General features: G+C 38.5%; 1 protein-coding gene across 2 annotated transcripts; it reads left to right on the forward strand.

The window, feature by feature from the left end:
- The first annotated feature begins 271 nt into the window (after positions 1 to 271).
- LOC133223950 (superkiller complex protein 3-like) lies at positions 272 to 14,635 on the forward strand. 2 transcript variants are annotated; one of them, XM_061375112.1, is made up of 11 exons: positions 272 to 523; positions 1,344 to 1,416; positions 2,133 to 2,186; positions 2,293 to 2,404; positions 3,315 to 3,443; positions 4,051 to 4,172; positions 5,941 to 6,099; positions 8,620 to 8,772; positions 10,468 to 10,598; positions 12,193 to 12,316; positions 13,805 to 14,635. In XM_061375112.1, exons 1-11 carry the CDS (start codon positions 324 to 326, stop codon positions 13,880 to 13,882), a joined length of 1,335 nt encoding a protein of 444 aa, XP_061231096.1. In that variant the 5' UTR covers positions 272 to 323; the 3' UTR covers positions 13,883 to 14,635. The 2 variants fall into 2 exon arrangements, with proteins under 2 accessions (XP_061231096.1, XP_061231102.1); XM_061375118.1 differs by lacking the exon at positions 8,620 to 8,772.
- Positions 14,636 to 14,917: the final 282 nt, after the last annotated feature.

Consider the following 14,917-nt stretch of genomic DNA (forward strand, 5'->3'; position numbering starts at 1 on the left):
ACACTTAAAGTGTCAGAGTCTTGCCAAGTAGTTGCAAGTGATAAGCTTGAGTGCTGAAATGGCACACAACCACTTCTGTTTTCCATATCCTGAGACCTCAAGGATACTGATCTAGCTTGATCCATGATCCGACAGGCTGTTAATTCTGTACACCATACACAAGCCAACAGTGACAGGCTGTTAATTCTGTACACCTTACACACGACAACAGCAGGAAGACTCAAAAGTAACAAGTACACTAATGTTAACAGTAAGTTTAATGTGCTCCAAAATAGTGTCTTTTTCCTTCTCTGTTATTCAAAAGCTCATTAAAGGAACCTAGTATGGAAAGTCTGATGGCTTTATGCACACTAGGACTTGTAAAGGAGGATGTTACGCTTGCAACAGCAGCCCTGAAAGAATTACTCAAACATGGAAAAGGGAAGGATAAGATCTATGAGAGGTGCCTTATTGCATCTGCTGTTTATGCATTGCAAGGCAGAAATGTGGGGGTCCAGAGAGAAATCTCCAAAGCAATACACAGGTATGTCTTTTGTCTTTCTTTGGATTCCCATATAAGTACATTGTTTTGATTATATTGAACAGTAAGCAAACTTTTGTTCCATTACAGGATTCTTCTAAAAAATAAAAGAAAAAATTAAAAAAAATTAAATTGATTTTCAAACACAGTGTTCTCACTGAAGGTGAGAATATCAGCATCAGCTGCCAGAAGCTTGCTTTCTGATTTATGGGATCAAATGGCAAAAGTTTCATGGCTTTCTTTCACAGGTTTTCTGGTTTTGTTTTGATGGCTCCTTTAGTAGCTAGATCAGTTCACTGTTCTGTGCAAGCATTTTTTATCATATGTAGCAGAAACTTCAGCCTAGAAAAGTCTCAAGGGCTTTTATATAATAGTAAACAGCCTCTGAAGCTGTTGATTCTGTTGGATAAATGTCTGTTTAGATGCGTTCTGGAAAGGGGGAACTTTATTCAGTGCCTTAAGGTAAGACACAGCTCGGTCTCTCCAAGTGTTTTCAGAACTCTTCTTTATGCAATTTTTTTTCTCAGACTGCAATTAAAATTCATTGCTCTTCATGCTATGAGAACAAGACCTTCAGCCCTGAAGTTGTTTTCTTCCCGTGAATGTTGATATGCACATTGTCCATTTCATTTCTTTAACTAGAAATGTACTTCAGTGTTGTATTATTTGCTTTAAATTACTATCCATGTCTATTTTCAGCCACAGCAGATGTTTTCTTAATAGAACAAGATCCATTTGGGAATTATGGCAACTGCATACTGAGTTATGGAAGACCCGGTTCATAGATAAACCGTGAAGTCTAATGTCATTGTTCTTTTCCCAGTTACCCTGATAATCCTGCCCCCTGGTCTCTTCTGTCTCGACTGGTTCCACTGTATGTGCCACAAAAGGCAAAAGTAAGTGCATTGCTGTAATATATGTGTATTGTTCACATCCTGAGGAGTCTTTTGTTATTTCTTAACTGGAAAAAAAAAAACTCTTCAGTACATGAACATTCACTAGTTAATATGAAAACTTAAAGCTTTTATACACAAGCATACATGGAGCAATGCACAGGTACATATTGAAGCCACACACTCAGCATCTTTCATGAGGTAGTGGTTCTTTTTCTTCTTGAAATAGAAAGAACTGCTAGAAATAGTCCAAGAAGAAAAGGCTCTGCTGTGTATGTTTGGGATTTGTTTAGTTTTATGCATTATGTATGTTTCTATATAAATATATATTAGAATTCAATTTGGTTAATCTAGTCAATTTCACTTCTCACACTAGCCAGTATTTCCTTGCGACTTTTGTGCTTATTCTTAGTTATTCTCCAAATAAATACTCTTTGTCTTAATTTATGTCTGTTATGTAAATAGAAATAGCACCTGAAAACGGCTCCCTATCTGTATGGGGCTAAAATTATAAGCATAACATATGATTAAACTCTAATCTTGAACGTCTTTTCCTAATTCTTTATAGAGGGAGATCATGCTGTAGGCGATGAAAAGATCTCATTAGGCAGACTTTGTGTTTCTGATTAACAAAGATAAGAAGATCTTGGCATTACATTTTGTATAAAATCTCTTTATCAGCTGTATAGCCAAGTCAATTTTTTTTTCTAATCTTGCAGGGGGGAGCTGTGGCAGGAAATGTTGCACATGCACTTGATGTAAACTGCGCAAAGGTTTGGCTTTCTTAAGATGCAGATTTTATAATTCCATAAACAATCCTAAATTTAATTCCATTTGATCACTTACAGAGTTAAGTCACATTTATGTTCTGTTTTATAGGAAGTCCTGGTGAGCATAGCAGTTAATCAGCTGGCAGCAGGACATCACATGTTAGAAGATGAGAAAAACAATCCTCTGAAAAATATTCAGAAGGCAATCCACCTGTATCCAGGTTACTCTTGTTCTCAAACACAGTAGTGATTTTTATTTTTCTATTCATCAGAAACAAAATTATTATGCTAACAAAAAATAAAATCTACTTTCTTTGGGTTGTTTTGATATGGGTTATCGATGAATGATTTGGGGAGAACGCTTAGAGTTGAAATTTTAAATGTCATTCTGAGTTCAGATATGGGGAATTAAACCAGATGAGAAAAATTGCAGAGTTCTAAAGCTTTTCTGAAGACAAGGGCAATTTCTTAATCCCTCATCAGCAGAAAAGATAATTATTATTTAGTATATCATACAAAAAAGAAAAATGCGTGTTCCGTTAGTCTGTATGCTGCACCAAGCAGAAGAGATTTATTCATCTATCTTGAAAATTTGGATTGGAAATGTTCTCTTGCAGCATGCTGGTTATGAACTAGAGGCAACTGTTCTATTGTGAAATGGTGATCTTCATTAAATATATGAAGTGTGACTGTAGTGGGGTTTTCAAGTGCTAACTTGTCTTGACAGTGAAATACCAGAACATTATTTCTTCTACTGTAATTTTGATCTGGTGTATCAGTGTGGCTGTGAGTTAAAAGTTTCAGTAATCTTCCTACAAGCTACAAGACTGACTGCAATTGAAAACCAGTATGCTTCACATTTTACTTTGTTAGATCTTCAAGCTTTGTTTCGTTTTGCTGGCAAAATTCATTATCTTTGGGATGACAGTATATCATCCTTAGCTGAGCTCTGTCCAGTTCATATCTCAGAGCTGAGCTCTGTCCAGTCCCAATCATAGTTGGTCTTCCTGGGGGGAGGTCAGGGTAAAGCTGACACTTAGCTGGCATAAATGGGAATGGTAAAGACCTTTCTAACTGAACTAAAAGTATATTTAGAATGGGCCTGAGTTGCCTTTAACCATTCTTTTCTAGATAATCCTACTGCCTGGGCAGTTCTCATGGCAGCCTGTCATGCTGAAAACACCATTGTCTGTCTAAACAACACTCAGCCAAAGCGAACGGATCTAGAGATGACACTTGTATCTAGAGTTTCAGCCAAAAGTAAGCCATACAAGTTTTCTAGTTTAAAAAAGTAAAATACAGTTGAAATGTTCTGAACTTGCAGTATCCGAATTTTGGAATTTTGCAAGCTCAGTTATAGTTTGAGCTGTAACTTTTTTATCATATCAAAATGCTAAATCCTAAGGCACAGCTAGGGTGAATTTCCTAACTGAGGCTTGCTTTCCCCTCCAAAGCCTCAAATGCTGTTTTAAAATATTAGTACTGAACTGTGATGGCTAAATGAATGGGTAGGCGTATTATAGCACAGGAATGCTCCTTACAAGGAAAGGCTAAAGTACTCTGGAGTTCTGCAACTTTTCCAGTAGAGGGATAACCTCAGCCTGAGTTGTGCTCAACATCTGTAGTGTTTTCAAAACCAGAATGCAAATTCCGTATTTGGTTGGTTGTTCTCAAACCATTAGCTCGAATTGTATATTCTTTTTTCCCTTCTCTAAATTTTACCGTTTCTTAATGTTGCTACTAATAAAGAAAGCCACATCAGGTTAACACTCCTAAAGTTCTCCCTCACCACATCTAGAGCATGGTACATGGTGTAGTGCTATAGCATGTACAGGAATCTGGTTAAGCCTTTTATCTGGTTTTGCAGCTGGAGAAAATAATCTCCCATGTCATTACGTCCAGACTCTTGAAGACTGGTGTCTCTGTCAAGCTATTACCAGTCTGGAGGAGACCGGTAAACTCTCAGAAGCTGAAGCCCTTTGTACCAAGGTACGATGGGACGCAACTGGCAGACTGTGGTGGAATTGTATAGAAATCATGATTTTTGTTCATTTTACAAAAAGGTAATATTTGGATTAGCAATTATCTGTTCCATCAGATCTACAAGATGCAATAGTTGTTGGTATTTTCTCCCACTCCCCAAGATACTTAATCTGTTAGAACTAAAACTGTTGTTAGTTGAAACAAGCAGCGTACGACATGGCAAAGCTATGCCTGCCCTTGCTACCTTTGTTCATTAAGCTAGTATTAAGCAAAACATTACAGAAACTCAAGGCAATAAGGCCAGGTAGGAGACTTGCAGGGGACTGAAATGTCTTGTACTCTGTTGTGTGGGTACTCCATTTCAGAGCCACAGGTGGATGCTACAAGTTTAATTATTGAAAAGAAGAATCTTGAGGCAACACGGTTAGGGAAGGGGATTGGACACTTAATAAGCCTTGAGTGTGTATTTCATATGTTCATGAACCAAAGACTTGGCAGAAGATAAGCAGAAACCCAACTGGACTAGGCAGCACACATCCCTGACTTTCATGATGAAAAATGACTAATCCTGTGCAAATGTGCTTTTTGCTTATGGCATTTCTGTATAAACAATGAAGGAAGTTAAAACACCAACCCTCCCCCCCGCCCCCTGCCAGCAGATTCAGTGAACATGCTGATTCTCTAAGGGGAAGTTATTTGCTGCCTGTTTGCTTGGTGAGGTGATGTTTTCCTCTTCTAGCCAGCCACTCTACTCACCAGATACAAGTTGGTATCTGAGTATGGGGAAAGGTTATGATGGGTTTGGTTAATTAAATAGCTTGGAAAGAGGACAGTCAGTGCCTGCAATTTGTGAAGAAACAAAGAGTAACATTCTGTGGTACTGCAGACTCTCACAGACATTTTTGACCCCAAGGATTCTCAGCAGTATAACTGGGGATGATGAGTCAGGCACTGGAGTCATTCTCTTTGAGATAGGCAGCATGATTCCACATTTGTTTATGGGGGAAGTACAAATAGCAGGTTCCGTTGTGTTTCTGAAAGTATTTGCATGTCTACATGTTCTTCACAAGTAGGAGCTTGCTAAGGTCTCACAGAGAGCATATTTTGTTTAAAAAAATGGGTGAAAAGTACAAGTGTTTTTTCTTAGATTTGTTTTGCATTAAAATTCATGTAAATACTGTGCCTTAAACAGGTAAAATAACATGAACTGTGACTTGCAAAACCTTCACATGCTTCACCTAAAAAGGATAAAGCAAAGATGGCTAGTTTTCTGTCTTTGATTTTTTTGTGCATGTATTCTAAAAAATACTGTTAGGTGTCTGCTGTTATTGAACAGGAAATGTTTAGTAAAGTGCTTCTGTTCCAGTAAGAATAAAGCACCTTAGCTGGGAGAATTAAAATTGCTTGGAACATGCTCAAGGTCATTTTAGCCACAGGACAGGGTTTTGCCTCCATTAGTCCAAGACTTGTAATGATTATGAAACCAAAGGAGAAGTAGAGGTCTGCCATTTACCTTTGTTTCAGAAACCTCTAAGGATAGGACACATACAAAATTTAGGATGTACTTCAGATGTATCTTGAGGAGAGAATGTTATCTATTTTCATGTGTCAATTCCTGGAACACTCCTTTGTGCATAGTAGGAGGAAAATGCCGTGTTGCAAGCATACTGAGCATGCTTTCAATGCTGTATGCTGTAAAGACCAAAATGGAAAAATCAAAATATGTGCTATTTGGAAATAATTCTGTATTATGTTGAGCTTTGTTTGGTTTTAGGGTTTAAAAAGCTGCCCTGAGCATCCAGCTTTGTTTTTGCTTTTGAGACAAATTCAGTGTAAGCAGCTGTTGCAGTCTCACAAAGAACTTCCAGACAACATCCTGGAGGAGCTTCACAAGACAGTGATGACCAGATCAACTTCAATTGCAGCCTGGCAAGTAAGTGTGGATCCTCTCCCTGACTTTGGTGTGCTGCTTTCAGCAGAACATGCACGACAAATGAGTGAGAGTTTGTTTTACTGTTTGCTTTTATTTGTCCACCAGCAGCCAGTGACAGAAAAAGAAGGGTTCATATTCAGTTAACTCTATAGGGGCAACATTATGTTAACTTTCTTTAATAGCTGAAATACTAACAACCATTTTTAAGAAGCAGCAGACTGGGAGGCAAGAGAATTAAAAGCTTGAGATAAACCCCAGGTACCTGTGTCTATAGGGACCTGTGACTTGGTATGTGAGCAGAAGCCCATGAAATATTTCATAACCCGTAAGAATAGGTGGAAGTAAATACACAATTCCTTATTCAGCATCTGAAAACCTAAGTAAGTCAAAAAGACTTACTTAATAATTACTCCATAATCTCCTGACATCAGATGTCAACATTCGTTTGAGTAGATTGAATCTGCAGAGAAGAGAAATCACTCCCAGTAACAGTGTTCTTTTGCTCCCTTCCATGGCACTACAAGTGATCATTTTTAGCTACTACGAAGGTGCTATAACTAACTTCATATGCTTTTCTGTGAGACAGTCTGAGAAGTCTCTCACACATGCCAAGAGATCTTTCTGGTGATGCAGCGTGTATTTATTTATTTAGTTTGTTTCCTAATCGTTGCTCTTAGTTACAGTTACTATCCTCCTTACCAATGTTTAGCAGCACTCTGCTTAGAAAAATCCCATGTACTTTTAGAGTCCTTTATGTAGATGTGAGGCTTTATGGTGCTCCCTCTGCCGGTTGAGCAAATACACACCTGTATGTGGTAAGATTCACTAAAGTTGATTTCAGTCTTAAAGGATCAGGGCAAGGCTGCTGTAGAGATCTCCATTTCACCTGTTGCAAGGCTGCAGATCCCTTCTGGAACATAGGAGAATCATTTGTGGTGCTTTTTGGACACGTTTGATTTGTGAGACTTCATCTTTCTGAACTGCAGAAGTCATTCAGAGTGGATTTGCAAAGTATGGGAGCATGCAAGACATGATTGTATTCTCTATTTTAGTATTATATCTTGAAAATGAAATTAGGGTTTGATATAAATTGTTCAAGCATCTCTTGCATAGCCAAGTGTCATCTTGTTTACAAGAAGGGGGAATAAGCAAACAGTGGAAGGGTTGTTTTATTTTGGTGTTTGGGTTTTTTTTTTTAATACAGGCCACACATAAGATGCCTCTGAGGAAGATCTTTTCAGTCTTCAGTTAGATACTTCTTAGGATTGGATAGCATTCTGGAAAAGCCTGGCGGCTATATCTGTTCCTAACAGATAAATCTACGCTTTTATGTTTTCTTGCGCTAGGCTTTCTAAGAGTTGGATAAATGTTCTGTTTTACTTAAAGTATCCATTGCAATGCTTTATAGCTTTACTAAGTTAGAGGGGCCTTTAACTTTTCTTTTTGCTTAACTTTTGGCTTTTGTCTAAATAGTCGTTTTGCAGGATTTAGGAGTGCTGCTGAGCTACTGTTCTGATGTCTGTTGTACCTTTTATACCATGGCTTACCAAGAAGATAGAAAAAACTGATTTGGCAGAGCTGCCATTGTGCCTTTCACGAGGGTTCTTTTCTCCTTCGCATTTTGAGTGTTAGAAAACTTCAGCTGCAAAGGACACCAAAGAAAGCCTTTTTTACTGCAAATGAGTGGATGTGTTACTTTACAAAGCAGTCCTGCAGCATTGTAATTGCACTAGTGCTAATCAATACTTTCAAGTGTGTCTCTTCTTAATGGTAAATCACTTTTATACATCAGAAAGGGTTACAAATTTTGCCCATTCTAAAACCAGACAATCTTTAGCTAGCAAAAGTCTAAGCACCTTAGCTTAAAAACAAGGGGATTGTCTTTCTAATAAGAAATTGTTTTGTTTGGTGATCCAGCAAATAATATTTCTAAACATGGCTTGCACATCTTGATGCATATCATGTACACGTCACGGATTCGCAAACCTTGTGATGACATCTGCTTCAAAAAAATGTGACATGACTACAGATTTAAAGAGGGAGGAGTTAGAATCCTTTCCTTCTCTTCATGAGGAAATCGGGACATCCTGTGCTGGTAGAGCAGGCAGTCGGGACATGAACTCCACAAAGATCCTGGTGTCTGCTTCCTTTGCCCCTCCAGATCTGGGTTGGAAGGCTTGTAGCCCCAAGTCTACACCCATCATCTGAGCTCAGGCTCACATCGTAATGTCTTTCACGTTCCTGGCATTACTCATATGGGCTGGGAAAAACTACCATGTCCATGGATGGTCTAGGGAACTCCAAAATAAGTTACTGTAGTGAGGTGTGCTGCAAGCTCTGCAGCAGACTACATTTCACTGCAGGGCAGTGCACAGTGTGTTGTTGAAATGAGGGCTGGGTGTGTGGCGGTATTTTAGCTAATAACATGCTGTGGTACTCTCATAAATTTAATTAAATGATATTACCTAATGAATATATGTTTTCGTGCCTCCAGAACTGATTGTGTTGGATTATTTTCAGTGGCTGGCAAACGTGTATCAGTCTCAGCGAATGATGGTTGGAGCAGAGATGTGTTACAGAAAGAGTCTGCAGTTGGCATCACAGCAGGGCAGCTGGAGCGGGAAGTTGTCCAGTCTGCTCAGGCTAGCTATGCTCGCACTGGAAGTCTGCATGGTAGGATAATCAAAATTATGTAACTGCATGATTTAACAGGAGTTCATGAGATGTAGGGCTTCTGCAGTCCTTAAATGTTTAATTGACTTTACATTTTATGAATAACAAGTGGAGGATAAAATAAGACTGCAAGGGGCAGTGGACTGTTCTAGAATGTCTCTTGCAAAGAGATGTTGCTGTGAAACAATCACATAGAAACACTGTGTATGTAAAAAGCCAACTTGCTCAATAAGGCTTATTTCTGTAATAACAGATTCAACTTAACCATCCAAACTGATCTTCCCATTCAAGTCTCTAGTCTCTTGTTTAGACACATGCCTTAGGAAACATTTTCACTCTACTGTTGCCTGGAGACTTCAGTCAAGTTTGAAATACCTTCATGCTGTATGGTCATTTCTACATACGGTGCCTTGCCTTTAAGTATAAGCACAATCTTAATGGAAGTGTACCTTGTAGTATAAAGAAAATTATTCTACTCCTTGCACCAAGGGTCAGGTGAACACAGGTTCTTGGCAAGTGTCTAGTCTCTTTTAAGCTTAGTCATTCTAGAAACTTGAAGAGCAGTATCGCACTTCATTATTGCTGTGACTGTGGCTAATCCTTTTCCATGTATTTTAAGAGATGATCAAGCTAACAGCCATAATCAAAATCAGGCAAAGAAACCCCATATATCTGAGTGCTTATAAAATAAAAGGCAGTCAGTTTTTCCAAGGATAAAGCTGCAAAGATGTTAATTGTGGTGAGAAGAGATGATTTCCCTCAGTGTAGGCAAGTCTCTTTCTCAGAAGCCATATGCTTTGAAAGGCAGAATTGGTGAAGTGACAGGATTTTTCCTCGTGTAATTCTTCTGTCTGTGTTTTAGTGATCTGGTCCCTGTTTCCTATAGCTCCTAAATGTCTCCAAAGGTAACAAGGTACCTTCTAACTGAATGCTACTTCTCTAAGTGCTGGCGTGAATTCAGCCTGAGAATGTACAAGATAAGAATCTGATTATCTCATCTCTGTTTTTCGCATGAGCAGAGTAGCTGATGAGTGGATTTGTTTTCAGCCTCTCTTATCTGGACTGGCATAATGAAATGTGCAAAAGCCCGGTGAAAACCTTGCTCAGATCCAAGAAAGTTCTGTGGCTGGTAATTGCTAGTCTCCCAGTTATCTGTCCAAATGAAAATTCAGGCACCCCTTCAAGTACAGCAATTTGAATGCTATCCAGATACAACAGGGGATAATAAGATTTTTCTGGAGGCAAAAAATACAGGGATTTGTTCAATAGTTGCTCTATTAGATAATTGCCATCTTGGAGTTGGTTTTTACTTCTGGTAAAATACGGTGTCGCATCAGGGGAAAAATTCTATGTTCCAGACTAGTCTTGTACAGAGGATGAAGATTTACAGGATGAAGGGCAAACAAGGATTGGTGATTAAAACAAGCATTACTAAAACATGTATAAAAAACCCCCAAACAAGCAAGTGGAATGTTGGCAAGGCTGGACCTAGAATATTTAACATGACTTTTTCAGGCTCCTCTAAACACTCGTCTTTTTGTTTTAAAGGAATGTCTTTCTAATCTGCCAAATACCTTATATAACTCAGAAGAGCTTGAATTAAACCTGCTCTTGAAAGAACTGCAAACAAGAACTGATTTAAACTGCACACTACAATAAAGCCCTTATTTTATTTTATTTTTTCTTTTATCGTAGGCTAATGTCTCAAATGAGCACTGGCCATCCTTGGTTCAGGAGGCAACAACTGAAGCTTTGAAACTCACTTCTTGTCCCCTGGCAACTCTCCTACAAGCACTGCTACAATATAATCGCAAAATGGGAGCAAGGTATGCACGATCTGTTATGTTCAAATGGAACACACTGTCTACACAAAGCACAGGCAGTCATTATCCCCATATCTAGCTCCAAGAACTGAAAGAAAATTGAAAACAGGAGTTAGCTCTTGAAGTTGTTCGGCACTTAAAAGGGAGAAGTAAGGGAGGAGTTACTAGTAATGTGGGGAGCAGGAAGCATCAAGATCTTCCTCCTTTTTTAAAAAAAAACAACAAGTGTATGACCTTCATACTAAAGAAAACAAAGATCTGTAAGGCAACTTTTATTTTAATAGCATGTTACCTAAATAAATTAATCAGAAGGTCTGTACATTCTCAAAGGTCTTGTTAAATAGCACAGTGGAAACATCACTACCGTATCTACTGCTGAGATTAATTTTGATCCTAAATTGGCCTTATAGTCCAAAGCTTATGTTCATTCCTGAGCAACCAGGTGTTCATTGTGGCTTTTTGAGGAAGCAGAGGAAGATTGAAGGGAGGACTTGGAAGCCTTATACTTTTGAGGCAAACTGCCTTATTTTCTATGTGGACTTTTGAGGAGGGTAACAGGCAGACCAATGTGATTGTGATGGTTGATAATTATAAAAAAATTGGGCTGAAAACTTACTTAATCAATTAAAATAAGTCTCACTACAATTTCCTGTATTAACTTAAGTGAACAATAAGGTATATCATAAGCTCTACTTGATCTGCCTAGGTGTCCCAAAATCATGAAACAGAAATTGATCTAAAGTATAAGTAACAAAAAAAAAACTCAGATGCAACCTCTCAACAGCCTGTGTTAAATCACAGTGTACTGGGAAATCACATTGGTTATAAAGGGCAGAATTCTTAAAATGAAAGCCAAAACTGATGGAGCACCAGTGAATGGGTATGATAATCCCTAAATTTAATTGCTAGTTTTTACCTCATTTCTAAAGGCACAGTAAATTTGAAACTGTCTTGATTAGGTATAAGATGGCAGTGTTGGAAGGTAGTGTCAGCCAAACAGAATTTTAGCCTGTGTGTAGTAGTCTATTCCAGTTTTTTTCTCTGCAATTTCACATCTTGCCTCTGTGTTTGCAAGAACTGCGGTACTTTTTGTGAGTGCCTGGATTAAATATGTATGTGTATAATATGAAATGATATTTGGATTATTAAAACCTGTTGTAGTACCTGCTTCTCTCAGGTGCACTGCAACAGACTTATTTCATAGCTGTTGATCAGAATACTTGCAGTACTTGCTCAGCAGATGACATACCGAAATCAGAGATTGTGCTGAGTTAACTGATAGCGAGATGTTTATTGTTATTGTAGCAGTCATAAAGTCTGCTGTGTCAACCTAATTTGCATTACATGCTAGTTAAAGCACTAACTTGAGTGTAATTTATTAAGCATAAGAATGGTTGCAGTATTCCTTAGCATTCTAAATGCAACTACATACCAAAAAAAGGAATGTACAGCTCTGCTCTCTCACTTTCTCATATGGTAGAAAGACCTTCCTTTATATTACTCCTGGTTGCTGTTGCTTGCTCTGTGATGCTGATATGTTGCACGTGACCTAGTCAGTGGTGATTTGATTTAGTTTATGTTTTGGTTTTGCTTCTAGGGAGACTCGTCGAATGCTGGAGAGAGTGGTTTATCAGCCTGGAAATCCGGAAACCATGGTGTCAGTGGCACGCTGGTACCTCCTGCAACATCTTTATGCCAAAGATGATCAAGAATTAATAGATGTAAGTCTGTTGCAGTCCATTTTACACAGAATTTCAGCCTATTTACATTGAATATTATGCTCACAACTTGGAATTGGGTAGAGGGAAGCAGGGAGGTGCTGGCTCACTTGCTCTGGAGGCTGCAATGTTTGAGGATTCCATGCTGACAAAACATACCTTAATTTTCAAACTGCAACCAGCTTGTTTGAAAGTCTTCCAATCCTCCATGCAATACTAACAGAAAACAAACAGTAAAATCTCCAATCCAGACTGGCAAAAATTCTACAAGTGACTTGTTGGTAGACACAAGGACCATTTTATCAGAACTTTACCAGAACATATTAATGCACTAAAAACAGTAATTCCCTCAAGCCTGGCTTGAACAATGTGGCATCCTTGTCTTAAGAAAACTGAACAGCGGTGTGCTGTACTTTCCGTACTTAAGATTTTTATTATATCTGGAATGGTGCGTTATTTTCAACACATAGTTAACGGTTCATTAGTTTCTGTTGACAGTACTTCACAAATGCACACAGGTCTTTCATGTGATATGGTGGTTCATTTGGGCTTCTAATTAGAATCACTTTGCTAATCACACTCTGCAGTCATCCTGCAGATATCCTCACTGCTGCCACTGGCACAGTGAGCTCTTTTGCCCAGATTAACAACAGTTCCCTGGTGAAACTATGAATCTGTAACAAAATACATTTGGAGGAGTAGGCTCAGAGTTCACAAAAGTCAATGCATACACACAGGGATTCATAAAAAAGCTAGAATTAATGAGTGTGGATGATCCTGGTATGATCTCATTGCATTTGCTTCTGCAAAATCATCTGTACTCCCTACCAATTAGTACAATAACAGTAATGGCTAGAGTAAGGATTTCCTTGATTCTACTTAGTGGTTTTCCTTTTTAATATGTATGATGTGATTGGATTACAAGAGAAGTGCCAGAAGCTTGTGAACATTAGGCTGTCATAGGAGCTTTTTTAATGAGTAGAAAAGCAGCAAACAGGGGGGGTGTAGAAATAAACCAAGGAAGGTTAAATTTAAATGGAGGAGGCAAAAAGGTACTTTGGCAGTTTTAAGTAGCTGCAGGGAATGCTCCTGTTTGGCAAATTGAGATTTATACAGACAAAATCAAGAGCAAGTGTATAGCAAGAGGAAAGTATATGTCAGCAGGGAGACAGGTGTCACCTGCCTCTGCTCTTTTCATTGCCAGCAGGTAACTTATCAAAGTTGGTCTCAGCGTCAAGTAACAGATGATGTGGTTGTTGTGCACTGCAAGTGACAACCGGTTTAGCAAGGCAGTACAAAGTAGGAGGGTTTAGTTGCCTGATGTTTTAAGCAAGCTGATTTGTCACGTTGAGTATTTCCTATCTGTTGCTTATGGGTTGCTTAGTCTTTTAGGGAAATGGCATAGTAGAAATTAAAATGCATTTGAGATTGACAGTAAAATACGAACAGCAAAATATTAAATTCTTCATTTGTCACTGTTTTTCTCTGCAGGTGCTTATAGAAAATGCCAAAGCCAACGGAGATGCTAGAGCTCTGGAACTAAATGAGAAATTGTCAGCAAGTGCCTAGTATGGACTACATCAAGTGAAAAGTCTTCCATTCATGCAACTTAATAGTCAGTCTTCCAAGGCCTGATGTTGTTTGGGATTTTTTATTTGTGTCGGTTTTGTTGGTTGTTTTTGGTTTTTTTTTCCCGTTGCACCAACTACAATTTTGTCCTTAATTTCACTTTTTCTTGAAAAAAGTAGGTTTTTTTCCTGTTCACATGGGGGGTTCCACCATAAAAAAAATTACTTTATTTGAAAGAAAAACCCCAAATTTTGCTTTCGTTTTCTTCCTCACTAGAACTTCAGCACTATTCACAGTAGAGAGTACTCGTATGTATTTCCCCCCTTTGCAACACACAGAAGTACAGTATTAAATATAAGTTTTTCTTGGAACAGAATTTTACTAGCCAGGTAGCAGCAAACTTTTCTTATAGATATTGTAAAACATTGAAAGATTTAAAATGTCTGTATTCGTCTGTTATGCTTTCTTCTGCAGTTGAGACCCAAATCCACTTGGAACTTCATTATACTTTTAAAATATATATTTAGTTAATTTTTAGTAGTGTATCCTCTTGACTGCAGGCTTCGGTAAACATTCCCATCAAGAAAAGCTTATGATCATCAGGGACTGGGTCATATTTACAAATGTGTATAACAGGCTCTGTTTATGTCTTGGTGATTCTGCTGCTGAGTGCTTAATTGGATGAATCATGACTGTGGTTCTTCAGGCATGTTATTTTGCCTTTACTTACATGAAATAAAAGAAATAAAGCAATGACTCTAATCTGTTAATGTTACCATTAGGCTTTTCAAGCTGTTGATGGTGATAGCTGTCCAGATAATCTCTTATCATAGAGACAAGGGGAGCTTCCAAGGTGAGCAGTGAGATTGCGCTGAACATGCTCTCACTTGGTCTTGGAACCAGCTGTATAGGGCTTAAGAGGCTGCCAAGCTGGGGTGCGTGGGGTGTGCATCTTCGTGACCATGCATGCACAGGGATACTCTAAAGTGGGTGAGAGACACAAGTGTGACACTGCCACTTTGAAGAGGAACTGGC

This window comes from Neopsephotus bourkii, unplaced genomic scaffold, assembly GCF_033783945.1.
Source record: "Neopsephotus bourkii isolate Nb327-2 ecotype Australia unplaced genomic scaffold, CSIRO-AGI_Nbou_v1 NB_183, whole genome shotgun sequence".
NCBI classification, from domain to species: domain Eukaryota; kingdom Metazoa; phylum Chordata; class Aves; order Psittaciformes; family Psittacidae; genus Neopsephotus; species Neopsephotus bourkii.

What these genes read in the sequence shown, in the direction of transcription:
- LOC133223950 (XM_061375112.1), top strand. Translation starts at nt 324, where the DNA reads ATGGAAAGTCTGATGGCTTTATGCACACTAGGACTTGTAAAGGAGGAT. An exon ending in ATCTCCAAAGCAATACACAG is followed by an intron (nt 524 to 1,343) that starts GTATGTCTTTTG and finishes TTCTTTTCCCAG; the next exon opens with TTACCCTGATAATCCTGCCC. An exon ending in ATCTAGAGTTTCAGCCAAAA is followed by an intron (nt 3,444 to 4,050) that starts GTAAGCCATACA and finishes CTGGTTTTGCAG; the next exon opens with CTGGAGAAAATAATCTCCCA.